The sequence below is a fragment of the Caretta caretta genome, chromosome 9 (assembly GCF_965140235.1).
Source record: "Caretta caretta isolate rCarCar2 chromosome 9, rCarCar1.hap1, whole genome shotgun sequence".
Taxonomy (NCBI): Eukaryota; Metazoa; Chordata; order Testudines; family Cheloniidae; genus Caretta; species Caretta caretta.
Genome location: NC_134214.1, coordinates 8,074,452 through 8,088,716, shown reverse-complemented (window position 1 = coordinate 8,088,716; position 14,265 = coordinate 8,074,452). Strand labels below are relative to the sequence as shown.

The 14,265-nt window shown below is 60.9% G+C and overlaps 3 protein-coding genes across 11 annotated transcripts in view; 1 reads left to right on the top strand and 2 right to left on the bottom strand.

The window, feature by feature from the left end:
• EEF1AKMT4 (EEF1A lysine methyltransferase 4) overlaps positions 1–2,994 on the bottom strand; it is a 30,931-nt gene extending 27,937 nt beyond the window's left edge. The window contains exon 1 of the mRNA XM_048864208.2: positions 2,681–2,994. Within this exon, the coding sequence (XP_048720165.2) occupies positions 2,681–2,906 (226 nt within the window). The 5' untranslated portion in view covers positions 2,907–2,994. The remainder of the gene's footprint in view (positions 1–2,680) is intronic.
• Positions 2,995–3,849: 855 nt separating this feature from the next.
• Positions 3,850–11,319, top strand: ALG3 (ALG3 alpha-1,3- mannosyltransferase). Its single transcript, XM_048862858.2, has 9 exons — positions 3,850–4,096; positions 5,903–6,002; positions 6,213–6,360; positions 6,778–6,938; positions 8,142–8,262; positions 8,855–9,060; positions 9,442–9,519; positions 9,880–10,023; positions 10,883–11,319. Exons 1-9 carry the CDS (start codon positions 3,904–3,906, stop codon positions 11,052–11,054), a joined length of 1,323 nt encoding a protein of 440 aa, XP_048718815.1. The 5' UTR covers positions 3,850–3,903; the 3' UTR covers positions 11,055–11,319.
• Positions 11,320–12,194: 875 nt separating this feature from the next.
• Positions 12,195–14,265, bottom strand: part of VWA5B2 (von Willebrand factor A domain containing 5B2) — a 68,664-nt gene continuing 66,593 nt past the window's right edge. For 8 of the 9 annotated variants that reach the window (XM_048862853.2, XM_075132075.1, XM_075132077.1 and 5 more), the window contains one exon: positions 12,195–12,903. In XM_048862853.2, the coding sequence (XP_048718810.2) occupies positions 12,235–12,903 (669 nt within the window). In that variant the 3' untranslated portion in view covers positions 12,195–12,234. The remainder of the gene's footprint in view (positions 12,904–14,265) is intronic. The other variant, XM_075132079.1, reaches the window with a different exon arrangement.

Below are 14,265 nucleotides of genomic sequence, written 5' to 3'. Positions count from 1 at the left end.
GTCATTGTAAAACCTTAATAAACTTACCAGGGTGTCAGGGTTCCTTCCCCACTCTGAACTCTGGGGTACAGATGTGGGGAACCGCATGAAAGGCCCCCTAAGCTTATTTTTACCAGCTTAGGTTAAAAACTTCCCCAAGGCACAAATCCTTCCTTGTCCTTGGATGGGTACTGCTGCCACCACCAAGTGAGTTAAACAAAGATTCAGGAAAAGGACCACTTGGAGTCCTATTCCCCCAAAATACTCCCCCAAGCCTATTCACCCCCTTTCCTGGGGAGGCTTGAGAATAATATCCTAACCAATTGGTTACAAAATGATCCAAGACCCAAAACCCTGGGTCTTGGAACAATGGAAAAATCAGTCAGGTTCTTAAAAAGAACGATTTTATTTAAAGAGAAAACGGTAAAAGAATGATCTCCGCAAACTTAGGCTGGTAGTTAACCTTACAGAGTAGCAGAAAATACAAAGAGCACAGAGGAACCCCCTCTAGCCTTAAAAAGAAGAGGAGTACTTGTGGCACCTTAGAGTCTAAAATTTATTTGAGCATAAGCTTTTGAGAACTACAGCTCACTTCATCGGATGCATTCAGTGGAAAATACGGGGCGAGATTTTATATATACACAGGGAACATGAAACAATGGGTGTTACCATACACACTGAAATGAGAGTGATCAGGTAAGGTGAGCTATTACCAGCAGGAGAGAAAAAACACTTTTTGTAGAGATAATCAAGGTGGATTATAATTTTGCAGATACAGACTAACACGGCTGCTACTCTGAAACCCCTCTAGCCTTAGTTTCAAAGTTACAACAAAACAGGGATAAACCTCCCTCTAGCAAAGGGAAAATTCACAGGTTGAGAAAACAAAGGTAAACTAATACGCCACCCCCGACTGTTACTTACAAATTTGAAATATGAGAGACTTGCTCAGGAAGATTTGGAGAACATGGATTGGCGTCGGGTCCTTCTTAGTCCCAAGAGCAAACGCCCACAGAAAATAAAGACCCCAAAACAAAACCTCTTCCCCCCCCCCCCACCAGATTTGAAAGTATCTTTTGTCCCCATTGGTTCCTTTGGTCAGGTGCCAACCAGGTTACTTGAGCTTCTTAACCCCTTACAGGTAAGGAGGAATTTAGGCTACCCCCTATGGTTATGACCCAGGGAAATTTCCAACAGGTTGCAGTGTGGTCAGCTGTCAGCAGCTAACCAGACTGGGAGGCACATTTGAGTCAGTAGGGGGCACTCTCCTCTCCAGGAGAGTGCAGACCCCACTATGCCTCCTCACCAAGTTCACTACAACCCCCCTCAGAAGCAGCCAGTTACTCCCCCAGACAGAGGGAAAGACAGATCCATGTTCTCCCCTGTCTGTCCTGCAGCACTCAGCCCCAGAAAGGCCACATTCAAGGACCACCGATTCAAAGAGACCTTCTCACACAGCCCAGGCCGAGGTCACCTGACACAGCCCAGGCCTTCCCCACAGCCGCTGGGACGTAATCCAGATGAAACCAGCCATTGATCTTGTTCCCCCAGGCCAGGTGTGCAACTGCCTCCCATTGCTAACACCAGCAGCTGCTCACTCGCCAGTACCTTCCCCTTCCGCACCTGGAAGTGCCCAGCCCAGGGCGGAGATGTGCGTGGGATAAAGGGACGATTCTCTGCTCAGGCTCCCCCCACAATCCCAGCACCACTGGATTTCTCTACTACAATGATCAGCAATGAAACAGTTAACAACATTAACACTTGATGCGTCATTAGGCTCCAGAGATAACAATCCTGGACGTGAGAGGAGGCAGGTCAGGGGTCTCAGAGCTTTCCTTCCTAACTGCCAGCAGGCTCAGGTAGAGAGGCTATGCCAGTACCAGGTTCTCAAGGCTACTTCCCAGGAAGATAGGTCTAACTTCACGTGGCTGAGCTCACTGGGGCTGGGGCCTCTAGGCACTACCTCAGTGTAGAGGGGTCACAACCGCAACCGGCTCCATCCCAGCCCTGTCACTCGGCATCAGGTGCAGGATCACACCGGCTCGCATGTCACCACTGTCCTCTTCTGGCCGCACTGCGTCTGCCCCAACTACACCAGTCCAGCTCCTCAGCCAGGGGGCCCCGGGACAGGCCAGAGCCCAGCATGGTTAAAACATGCTTCAGTCTCATGGCACAGGCATGTCCGAGCCATGTGTTATCCACATCTCCGAGTCACTGGGCCCTGCACAGTCCAAGGGGTGCAGCACTATCCAGGGACATGGCTCAGTCCCATCCGCCTTACGGAGCTAGTCCCAGGTCCCCCACTGAGGGAGCGTCTCCTAGGGCAGACCAGTCCCCCCAGGCTCCCGGGAGGCTGCAGCTCTCTCAGGGCGCAAGCCCTGAAGTTACCGCAACTCCGGGGGGCACCCTTCGCAGAGAAGAAAGGCACCATCAGTGTTTTGTTTATGGAGGACCTACAATAAACCGAAAGCGCGGGGGGGGGGTGTGTGGGGGGGAAAGGTATCTTAGTGCCGGGCAGTGGAAATACGTGTCATCCCGCACGGGGACCCCCAACACAAACCCACCCCCAAGATCCAGCCCCGCAGAGGAAAACGGGGACAGAGGCCGGGGTGCCCCTAACCCAGCCCCAGGCGCCGGTCCGCGGGAGGGAGGTGTAAGCCCCGATGAGGCTGAGGGGTAGCCCCGGGGGGGTTTCACTCACCCAGCACCAGGATCCGGTCCCCCGGGCGCAGCTCCGCCTCCAGCTGCTGGCGGAAGCAGGATAAGCCCCCAAACCACTCAGCCGCAGTAGCCCCCGCCTGGCGGTACCGCGAATCCCAGAAGCGCCGGTCCCGGTACCGGAGGTTAGAGTCCGGCAGCCAGGGAAGATCCAGGCTCCCGGAGCCAGGGGCGCGGCGGCGGCGGCTGCTATCTGAGGGCGGGGCCATCGATCAGGGGGCGTGGCCGATCTGCAGCTGGTCGCTGAAACCGAACCTGCCGCCTCCCACGTGTATCCCCACAAAAAACGTGGCACTTCCGGGCCGGGTTTGGTGCAACGCTGAAAACTCTCCGTCCGGAAACCAACCCTCCCATCCGTCCCCGCCGGCAGGCCGAGCCCGTGGGAGGGGACCCTGTGGCCAGCTCCCAGGGGACGGAAAGAGGAGGGGATGTTGCCTCCTGGGGACCCCCTTCCTCCTGGGGACCCCCACCACTCCGTGCTGCCCCCACCACGCCCTGCGTCCTCACCCCTGTGTTACCATCCCCCGGCCCTTCTGTCACCCCCATGCACGACATAGCCCACCCCCTGGACGCCGGGGTCAGGGGCACCGCTTAATCATGGTACGTTTAGGCCCACAGGTACCAGGACTGTAGCCCAGAATGCAGCCCCTCGGGGGCAGGGGTGGGGCAGGACACTTGTTGATCCAGCGACCCCCCCCCCCCACACACACACACACACACACACACACACAGCAGTGAAATGCAGCCGCCTCTGGGCGGAGGTGCGTCAGCTGCTTCCCCACACCCTGCCAACCAGGGCTGTAAGGGAAGATGATTCCTGTGTTCCCAACACCAGCCACTGGGGACTTAGGAAGCCTTGCTTGGTCGGGACATTTAAAGACGTGGCAAACAGCTGAGCCAGCCCCAGCGCTCTCACCAGCAGGCCACGCTGCCCTCCCACAGCCCGGAGTCCCCCGATCTCTGTGTCCCCCGCCCCGCCAGCTTTGCCTCTCTCCGGCCAGCCCCAGGCAACACGTGGCTGGGTCCAGGGCAAGCTCCTGACATGGCCCCATCGCAGCCCGGCAGGCAGATCCCGTCCCCCGTTTTCCTCGGGCCTGGGAGACCGGCCGCCCTGGGAGGGCTGCGTGTTTCCTCCCGAAGTGGGGGAGCCCTTAGCCGGTGACACCGGGGCCAGGAGTCGGCCGCCTGGCCCGCGCAGTGCGGGCGATGGCTCCCGCTCCCGGCTCGGGGCTGCGGCGGAAAGGGGCGGCGGGGCCGGGCTCGCTGCGCCAGAGCCTGCGGCGAGCCTGGCAGGAGAAGCACCGGGTGCTCCTGGCGCCCCAGTACACGGGGCTGGTGGCCGCCTGGCTCTGCCTGGCGGAGGTGGGGGTTACGCACTGGGTCATTCGCAGGGTGGCATGTGAGTGGCCTGGCGCATTTCCTACGGGGCGGCGAGGCGGGCTGGGCCGGCCCGGGACAGGCCCCGAACCTGGGACCCAGGACCAGGGCTGGGCTAACAGGGGGCTGCGGGTTGGGAGTGAGGGGCGTTGGCAGAGCTGGGTGTGGGGAGTCCAGGGCTGGGCTAGCAGGGGGCTGCGGGTTGGGAGTGAGGGGCATTGGCAGAACTGGGTGTGGGGAGGCCAGGGCTGGGCTAACAGGGGGCTGCGGGTTGGGAGTGAGGGGCTCCGGCAGATTTGGGTGTGGGGAGGCCAGGGCTGGGCTAGCAGGGGGCTGTGGGTTGGGAGTGAGGGGCATTGGCAGAACTGGGTGTGGGGAGCCCAGGGCTGGGCTAACAGGGGGCTGCGGGTTGGGAGTGAGGGGCGTTGGCAGAGCTGGGTGTGGGGAGTCCAGGGCTGGGCTAGCAGGGGGCTGCGGGTTGGGAGTGAGGGGCATTGGCAGAACTGGGTGTGGGGAGGCCAGGGCTGGGCTAACAGGGGGCTGCGGGTTGGGAGTGAGGGGCTCCGGCAGATTTTGGTGTGGGGAGGCCAGGGCTGGGCTAGCAGGGGGCTGTGGGTTGGGAGTGAGGGGCTCTGGCAGAGCTGGGTGTGGGGAGTCCAGGGCTGGGCTAGCAGGGGGCTGCGGGTTGGGAGTGAGGGGCATTGGCAGAGCTGGGTGTGGGGAGTCCAGGGCTGGGCTAGCAGGGGGCTGCGGGTTGGGAGTGAGGGGCATTGGCAGAACTGGGTGTGGGGAGGCCAGGGCTGGGCTAACAGGGGGCTGCGGGTTGGGAGTGAGGGGCTCCGGCAGATTTGGGTGTGGGGAGGCCAGGGCTGGGCTAGCAGGGGGCTGTGGGTTGGGAGTGAGGGGCATTGGCAGAACTGGGTGTGGGGAGCCCAGGGCTGGGCTAGCAGGGGGCTGCGGGTTGGGAGTGAGGGGCTCTGGCAGAGCTGGGTGTGGGGAGTCCAGGGCTGGGCTAGCAGGGCGCTGCGGGTTGGGAGTGAGGGGCTCCGGCAGATTTTGGTGTGGGGAGGCCAGGGCTGGGCTAGCAGGGCGCTGCGGGTTGGGAGTGAGGGGCTCCGGCAGATTTTGGTGTGGGGAGGCCAGGGCTGGGCTAGCAGGGGGCTGTGGGTTGGGAGTGAGGGGCTCCGGCAGAGCTGGGTTTGGGGAGCCCAGGGCTGGGCTAGCAGGGGGCTGCGGGTCGGGAGTAAGGGGCATTGGCAGAGCTGGGTGTGGGGAGTCCAAGGCTGGGATAGCAGGGGGCTGTGGGTTGGGAGTGAGGGGCATTGGCAGAGCTGGGTGTGGGGAGCCCAGGGCTGGGATAACAGGGACTGCGGGTCAGGACTGAGGGGCATTGGCAGAGCTGGGGTGGGGGAACCGCGAGGCTGCTGTGGGCTAGTTTTTCACTGTTACTTCAAATTCAAGCTTCTGACCCTCCGTGTCCCGCCCCGCCCCCCAGCTCCTCTCACTCGCTCCCCCCCTTCTTTCTCAGCTTTGTCTCCTCCCATTTGCCCCTTCACAGTTAATTCACTGGAACAGCCCCCTGCCCAGCTCCCCGCCTGGCCCTCCCTGTGTGATCTCTCCTTACTTTACCCCGTAGTGCCGGTCTCCAGCTCTGTGCCTGGCTGCTCCTCTGGTGTTACCGAGTTGGGAAGTCCCATGGGGCAAGGACCTGGCTTGGTGCCCATCTCCCACCTGTAGGGTTGGGGAATGACCATGTTTTCTTAGCCCCCTCCTAGCAGCTGTCTGTGTGGAGACGCTGCTGAGTGTGAGCTGCGTGCTCTCCCCACAGACACAGAGATCGACTGGAAAGCCTACATGGATGAGGTGGAGGGAGTCGTTAACGGGACCTTCGATTACACCCAGCTGAAGGGAGATACCGGGCCCCTGGTGTGAGTACAGGAAGGGCTGGGAGGGAGCTGGGGATTTGGGAGACGAATCCTGGGGGCCGGGGCTTCCTGCTGGCTAAGGAAGGGAAGTGTGTGTCTAAGAGGTGGATAGGGCCTGTCTCTTTTGGGAGGGGGCTGTCCATTGGCCAGGTCCCCTTCCCTCCTGCAGTGGCCCAGACTGCCCCGGCCCCTCACTCCCATCTCTCTCTGTAGTTACCCCGCCGGGTTTGTTTACATCTTCCTGGGTCTCTACTACATCACCAGCCGCGGCACCAACATCCGTCTGGCGCAGTATCTCTTCGCCGCGCTCTATCTCGTGACGCTGCTGCTTGTCTTCCGCATCTACAGCCGGACCAGAAAGGTGAGAAGCTACTTGTAGCCACCCGGCCAGGGCCAAAGCCCCCTGGGGCTCACGGGAGTAATCACAACTCCAGCTTCCGAGCACATCCGCCCTGTGCGGGGCTGCGGGTCGGGAGTGAGGGGCATTGGCAGAGCTGTGGGTGGGGAGCCCAGGGCTGGAATAGCAGGGGGCTGTGTGTCGGGCCTGAGGGGCATTGGCAGAGATGGGGGAGCCCAGGGCTGGGATAACAGGGGTTGCAGGCTGGGACTGAGGGGCACTGGCAGAGATGTGGGGGATCCTAGGACTGGAATAGCAGGGGGCTGTGGGTTGGGACTGAGGGGCATTGGCAGTGCTGGGATACCGGGGGTGGTGGCTCAGGACTGACGAGTATCGGGGGCCTGGGACTGCAGTGATGGCAGCCCCTGTCTCTGCTCGTAGGTCCCCCCCTATGTTTTCTTCTTCATGTGCTGCGCCTCCTACCGCATCCACTCCATCTACATCCTGCGACTCTTTAACGACCCCGTCGCCATGGCCATCCTCTTCCTCGCAGTCAACCTCTTCCTGGAAGAGCGCTGGTCCTGGGGCTGCTGCTTCTTCAGGTGCGTCCCCCCTAAACCACAAGGCCTGAGCCTCTGGACCCCTTCCTTTGGCTGGGGAGTGTCGGATTCTCTTGGGTTGTTCTGGGTCAGGACTGACCCCTCCCTGCTCCAGAACACAAGGCCTCTGGGGCTGAGGAGCGCAGCGAGTCCACGCTAGGGGTGGTCGCTGCTCCCAGGAGCTCTCGGTCACGGATAGAGCTCTGGGAAGGGGAACGAGCCCAGGTGACTTCTGCTCAGATCAGCAGGATTGACTCCAGCAGCATGACAGAGGTTGGGCTCTAAGCGTCCATCTACCCTGCAGCTCGATACCCATGTCTGGCCCAAGTCAGGTGGCAGCGTGGATGTGCCCTCAGGGGGACTGAGACACGGGTAGGGCAGGGTCCCTCAAGTCGCTGTGCACAGGAATTAGCATTGGGAGCCTTAGCAGAGCAGAGGGGATGGGGAGGGGCAACGCCAAGCAGATGAGGGAGGAGCAGGAGCAGAGCTTGGGTGGCTGTGATGTTGGAGGAGGAGCCAGTGGAGGGATCCCCTACTGGGAGTGACCTGATCAAACCCCTGGGCCAGGACAAGGCCTCTCGGGGCAGGACTTTGTGCAGGCTGGAGGGAGGGTGGGGGGGGCATTTGGGAGGCCAGAGAGGAGGAGGCAGCAATGGCCCATTCAGGACATTTGGCTGTGGGGATGGAGAGGAAAGAACGGATTTTGGAGATGCTGAGCATGGAGAAGCAGCAGGATTTGGAAACAGCCCAGATGCATAAGCCATGGGCGAGGGCGGAATCGGACACAACCCCACATGCCCCCGACAGCACCTGTCTGAGCCAGTCGAGCTGCGGTTGGCCGGATCCCCATGCCCCTGACAGCACCCAACTGAGCCGCTCGGCCTGCGTTTCCGGGGACGCCGCATCTAACCCCTCAGCCCGCATCCTCTGACAGGGACAGTTCGTTCCCCTGGCTCCACTTCCCTCAGGATGGGCAGCTGCCGGTCTCCTCTCACCGACTGTCTTGTCATTTCATCCAGGGCCCTCCCCCACCAGCCTCAGCACCATTACAGCGCTGGAACAGGGTCCGCTAGGGCTGTGGAACCTGCGTGGGGAGGGGCCTGCAGTCAGGATCGGGGCCGTTCTGCGCAGGGTCAGGGCCAGGGAGGGGTGGCACCCCGCAGGCAGGGCCCTGGTGAGCCACAGTGACTCTCTCTCTCCCCTCAGCCTGGCCGTGTCGGTGAAGATGAACGTCCTGCTCTTCGCTCCAGGGCTCCTCTTCCTGCTTCTCTGGCGCTTCGGCCCCCTGGGCACCATCCCCAAGCTCTCCATCTGCGCGCTGCTGCAGGTAACCCACCCCGTGGGCCTGGCCCAGCCCAGGCGAACGCTGGGGCCCTGCATAGCTGGGGCGAGCTGCGTGGCCAGCCCGGTCTGTGGGTCTCTGATGCCTCCTGCATGGATGCACCTGACTCTGCCAGGCTGATCCCAAGAGGCCCAGCACCCAGAGACGCATGGGGCACGGGGCAAATCAGGACAGTGGATGGGTGGGTAGAGAGGGAGTCTGGGGCAAAGACCATCCCCACCCAGAGCCCCCTCACAAACTCACACTTAGTATCCCCAGCTGTTCAGTATTCCCCCAGGCAAGAGGGAAGGAGCCTGGGGGCCCAAATTCACACAGGACATGACCGGAGCAGCAAGCAGGAGAACACAGTGTGTGCTTCTTCCTGCAGCTCTGCCAATGTCCCTGCTCCCCCCACACCTCTGCCAATGCCCCTCAACCCCGACCCACAGACCCTTGCTATCCCAGCCCTGGGCTTTCCCCATTCAGCTCTGCTGATGCCCATCAGTCCCGACCCCCAGCACTTAGGGGTGTCTGGCGAGGTACCTGGGACAGTCCTGGCTGGGGAGCTGCTCTCATGGTTCGGGGATCTCACTTGCAGGTGGTCCTGGGGCTGCCCTTCCTGCTGGAGAACCCTGTTGGGTACGTGACCCGCTCTTTCGACCTGGGCCGCCAGTTCCTTTTCAAGTGGACGGTGAACTGGCGGTTCCTGCCAGAGGAGGTTTTCCAGCATCGGGCCTTCCACCTGGCACTTCTCGCAGCCCACCTGGGTGCCCTGGGACTCTTTGCACTGCATCGGTGGCACAGGTGAGACCCCAGCATGGAACGGGGCGCTGGGTACAGAGCAGATGATCCCTGAGGTTTCCCTGCAGCCCCTACACTGCCAGGTGGTTTGGAGAGGAGGCTGAGGCAGCCCACCCCCACAGATCCCTGCCTGGCCGGGCTACCGGGAGCATAGCGTTAAATAGCTTCCATTGCACTGGGGCTATGGAGTTTGGGGGGAAGCGGGGGAAGGGAGAACTTTAGTCCATTTTTGGGGCCTCCCCTATTCAGACCTGGGCCCCCGGCTCTATGAAGCCATTGCTGGCTGTATAGTCTCGGAGGGGCCAGTTCATGGCCCGGGGGGTCTGCAGCCTCTCTGCCGGGATTGGGCTTGAAGGGTCCTGTGCTCGTCCTTCTCCCCTGCAGGTCTGAGGGGAGTCTCTTGTCACTGCTGAAGGATCCAGCAGAGAGGAAGAGTCCGCCCCAGCCCCTGACAGCCAACCATATCCTTACACTGGAGCTGCGATGGAGGCTAGGGCAGGGCAGCCCTGGCCGGCCAGGGAGTGCTTGAAGGCCATGGGCTTGAGGAGGCCTCGGTGCAAGCATCTCCAGGCTCCCAGCCATGCGGCGCTGGGGAGACCCAGGCGTCCTGGGGCCTCCCAGTCCCACAGCCCGGAGCGGCGTGGCTGTTTGGGAGCTTCCCCCACACTGGGTTAGGAGGGGGGAAGCAGCCACTCCCTGTGCAGCCTTGTGGCTCTGGGATTCTGTCACATGCTGGGAGCCCCACCCTGGGCTGGGAGGTTGGGATGGGAAGACAGTAGCCCTGGAGCCAGCAGCTCCGTTCCTCCTTAACGGCAGCGCACAGGTCGTCTTCGTTCTCTTCACCTCCAACTTCATCGGCATTTGCTGCAGCCGGTCCCTGCACTATCAGTTCTACGTGTGGTATTTCCACACCCTGCCCTACCTGCTGTGGTGCACCCCTGCCGGGAAGCTCAGCCACCTGCTGAGGTACGTGCCTGGGAGGGGAGGGGACCTACCTTTGTGCCTCAGTGTGCTGTCCCCAGCTCCTGGGAATCCCTCCCGCTGCTGGTACTGCACAGGGCAGGCCCTGGCCTTCAGTGGTGCCATAAACTTGAGCAAATGAGGGGCTGTGTGGGTTCCTCCCAGGTAATTATCCACATCGCAACTCTGCTTGATTCGTCATCTCTGCTGAGGAAAGGGCCAGGGCCAGGATCGCAGGGGCTGTGGGTCAGGAGTGAGGAGTATCGGCAGATCTGTGTGATGGGGAGCCCAGGGCTGGGATAGCAGGGGGCTGTGGGTCAGGAGTGAGGGGTAGCGGCAGATCCGTATGACAGGGGGAGCCCAGGGCTGGGATAGTGGGGGCTGTGGGTCGGGAGTGAGGGGTATTGGCCGATCTGTGTGATGGGGAGCCCAGGGCTGGGATAGTGGGGGCTGCGGGTTGGGAGTGAGGGGTATTGGCCAATCTTTGTGACAGGGGGAGCCCAGAGCTGGGGTTGCGGGGGGCTGTGGGTTGGGAGTGAGGGATATCAGCAGATCTGTGTGACGGGGAGCCCAGGGCTGGGATAGTGAGGGGTAGCAGCAGATCTGTATGACAGGGGGAGCCCAGGGCTGGGATAACTGGGCGCTGTGGGTCAGGAGTGAGGGGTATTGGCCGATCTGTGTGACGGGGAGCCCAGGGCTGGGATAGCGGGGGGGCTGTGGGTTGGGAGTGAGGGGTATTGGCCGATCTGCGTGACGGGGAGCCCCCCAGGGCTGGGATAGCAGGGTGAGGAGCTGAAGGCTGTTCTCCCTCCTGTGGGGGAGGGACCTGACTCCCCAGCGCTGACCCAGTTCTCTCCCATTGCAGGGTGCTAATCCTGGGCCTCATCGAGCTCTCCTGGAACACGTACCCCTCCACACTTTGCAGCTCAGCTTTCCTGCACGTGTGTCACGGGATGATCCTGCTGCAGCTCTGGTACGGCACCACTGCCCCCCTGGAGCCACAGAAAACGACCCCCTCCCTGAAAAAGACACAGTGAGACCCTGGGCAGCTGGATGATGGGACCTGCAGCCCCTCCCCCTGGGAGCTGGAACTGGATATTCTGCCTGGGCGGGACGATGCCCTGGGCTGGTAGCCCTGGCTGCTGAATTTCCAGGCTGTTCTGCAGGTGCCGCTCAGCTGGTGGCACTGCCTGTCCTACCCGGTGGCTGAGTGGAGCAGGCCCCCCCCGGGGACACCTCTTACGTGGGATTTCCTCAATAAACGTGGCAATGTCCCGTGGGCTCTCCTGACCCCGGCCTGCAGTCTGGCCCTGGCCTGCAGTGATCAGTCTGGCCCCTGCTGCTGTTGGGGCAGAGGCACCATTTCACAGGACGGAGCAGCTGCCCTGCTGTTTGGGGGGAGTGGGGTATAATGGCTAGAGCAGTGGCTTGGGATCCAGGACTCCTGGGTTCCATTCTCAGCCCTGGGTGGGAGTATGGGTAAAGCAGGGGGCTGGGTGGCAGAGGGCAGCTCTGGGAGGTAGGACTCTTGGCTTCTATGTGCTCCCAGGGGCAAGTCCCTGAGGGGTACCTGCAAAGACACCCGTTTCAGGGAACAATGTGGCTGGCCTTCGAGGTGCTTAAAACTCGGTCAGTCTTAGAGGAGATGGGACCACACGTGGGGATAAGCATCACTCCCCACCCGGTGCTCCAGCCCTGCTCAGGCCATGGTTCAAACAGGGCTCAGTCCCACTGACCCTACACCACGGAATCATTCTGGAACCTGGTCCCCTAGCACCCTTGAGTTGCTTTTACAGAGCAAAAGAGCCTTTCACCTCCTCTGTTTGTTTCCTCACCTTCAGAATGGGGGTAATGGGACTGCCCCACCCACTGGGGGTGCAGTGAGGCTCAGTGCAGCGTACGAGGGCCCTGGGCCTATGTGAGCAGAGCGAGGGGGGGTTTCATATGCCTCCTCTTCACCCAACACTGCCTGCCCCTAACTTGCTTCCAACCCCTTCTGCTGCTTGTTGGGCTACCCCAGGCCCCCAGCCGGAGGCCGAGTGACGGGCGCCTGGGCTCAGGAGCGGGACTGATGGTGGGAAGGAGCTGGCTGCCGGAGCGGGTGAGGCCCGCCCATCTCAGAGGGAAGCGCCCCCCGGTGGCAGTGCAGGAGGGGAAGGAGCTGTGGACACAGCAGGTCTGAACCAAACCTCTTTATTGGTGCCACGGCCCGGCCCCTCACACGTTGCTGGGGTTGTAACATAGCATGTTCAGCCTGATGTTCTCGTCCCAGTGGCGCAGCAGCAGGAAGAGGTGGTGCGCCGCCCCTTTCAGAGAGCCCACATCCACTCCCTCCGGCAGCTGCTGCGCCCGGAGCCAGGCGTCTGCCTTGGCGGCCAGCAGCTCCCATTCCACAAATAAGCCGGCGCAGCGGTGCTCGAGCCAGGCCAGTGCCACAGCCGTGGCCCAGCTGGCACTCTCCAGGTCCCCCTCCTCGGCCTCGAGCCCCACCTCCTGCAGGCTGACGGCTTCGGAGGTGGCGGGCGAGTGGTCGCAGGCGTCGGTCTCGGAGCCGCGCCCACTGTCTGCCTGCGGCCAGATGGCAGTGCTTAGGACCTCAGAGCAGGTGCTGTGTGAATGGGGCAAGCCTGGTTCTGGTGCCCCCTCCTGGCTGCCTCTGGCAGGCTCCACGCCCTCTGGAGAGGGCTGGCTCGCCACTTGCTTTGGGCCGCCATCAGGGCTGCCCTTGGCAATGAGTGCCCAGGGGGCGGTGCAGGAGCCAGGGCTGAGGCTGGCATGGTGCGAGGCATAGGGCGAGGCACGGCGCAGACGGTCCAGTGGGATCTGCACCACTTCGGAGAAGCTTTCTGTTAGCTGGAAGGTGCCCAGGGCCTGCTGCAGCCGCACCTGGTGGGGAGGAGAGGGCGGGGGGGGGAGCATCTCACATTCACTGCACAGGGCCAGCGTCTGTCACTCCCACTGCGTAGAGCCTAGGGTGTGGGGGAGGGGTCCTGCACTCACTCCAGAGGCCATGGGGGGCCTCCTGGCCAGGTGAGGCCCTGGCTGCAGCAGGGCTGTCTCTGAGAGGCAGAGCTTGTGCACCAGGCAGCCCTTTTGCTGATGCTGGCACTGCACAGTAGGGGTGGGGAAGCCCAGCGCTGGGGCCTGGGCTCGTTATGTACAAACATAAGAAGGGCCAGGCTGGGTCAGGCCAACAGTCCATCTAGCCCAGAGTCCTGTGACAGGTGCTTCAGAGGGAATGAACAGAACAGGCCATCATTGAGTTGTTCACTCCCAGCTTCAGGCAAACAGAGGCTAGGGACACCGAGAGCAGGGGGTTGCATCCCTGCCAATCCTGGCTAATGGCCATTGATGGACCCATCCTCAGTGAACTTATCCAATTCCCTTTTGAACCCCATTATTTCATAGAATACCAGGATTGGAAGGGACCTCAGGAGGTCATCTGGTCCAACCCCCTGCTCAAAGCAGGACCAATCCCCAATTTTTGCCCCAGATCCCTAAATGGCCCCCTCAAGGATTGAACTCAACCCTGGGTTTAGCAGGCATTATAGTTTTGGCCTTCACAACATCCCCTGGCAACAAGTTCCACAGGCTGACCTGACTGTGTTGTGGGAAGAAATACTTCCTTTTCGTCGTTTTAAACCTGCTGCCTGTTAATTTCATTGGGTGTCCCTGGGTTCTTGTGTTATGTGAAGAAGTAAATAACACTTCATTATTCACTGTCTCCACACTAGACATGATTTTATAGACCTCAATCATGTCCCCTTTTAGGCCTCTCTTTTCCAAGCTGAGAAGTCCCACTCTTTTTAATCTCTCCTCATATGGAAGCTGTTCCAAACCCTTAGTAATTTTTGTTGCCCTTCTCTGTACCTTTTCCAATGCTAATATCACTTTGCTGAGATGGGGCGCCCAGAGCTGCAGGCAGGATTTGAGGTATGGGCGTACCATGGATTTATATAGTGGCATTGTAATATTTTCAGTTTTATTATCTATCCTTTGCCTAATGGTTCCTACCATTGTTCGCTTTTTGGACTGCCGCTGCACACTGAGCAGATGTTTTCAGAGAACTGACAATGCTCTGAGTTCTCGTTTGCGAGTGGTAATGGCTAACATAGATCTGTCCCCATCACACGGGGTCTGAGCTGGGGTGGAGCAGGTAGGGAAGGCTGGGGCAGCAGTAGTTTCCCCTGTACAGTGCTGAGGCCTGTCGTGGGGCGCACACACAGTATTGACTCTGCGCTTTGGAGC

Excerpts from the sequence above, each read along its gene's own strand:
- ALG3 (XM_048862858.2), top strand. The coding sequence starts at position 3,904 with ATGGCTCCCGCTCCCGGCTCGGGGCTGCGGCGGAAAGGGGCGGCGGGG. Across the intron at positions 6,361-6,777 it reads TCTACAGCCGGACCAGAAAG|GTCCCCCCCTATGTTTTCTT; the intron begins GTGAGAAGCTAC and ends CTCTGCTCGTAG. Across the intron at positions 6,939-8,141 it reads TGGGGCTGCTGCTTCTTCAG|CCTGGCCGTGTCGGTGAAGA; the intron begins GTGCGTCCCCCC and ends CTCTCCCCTCAG.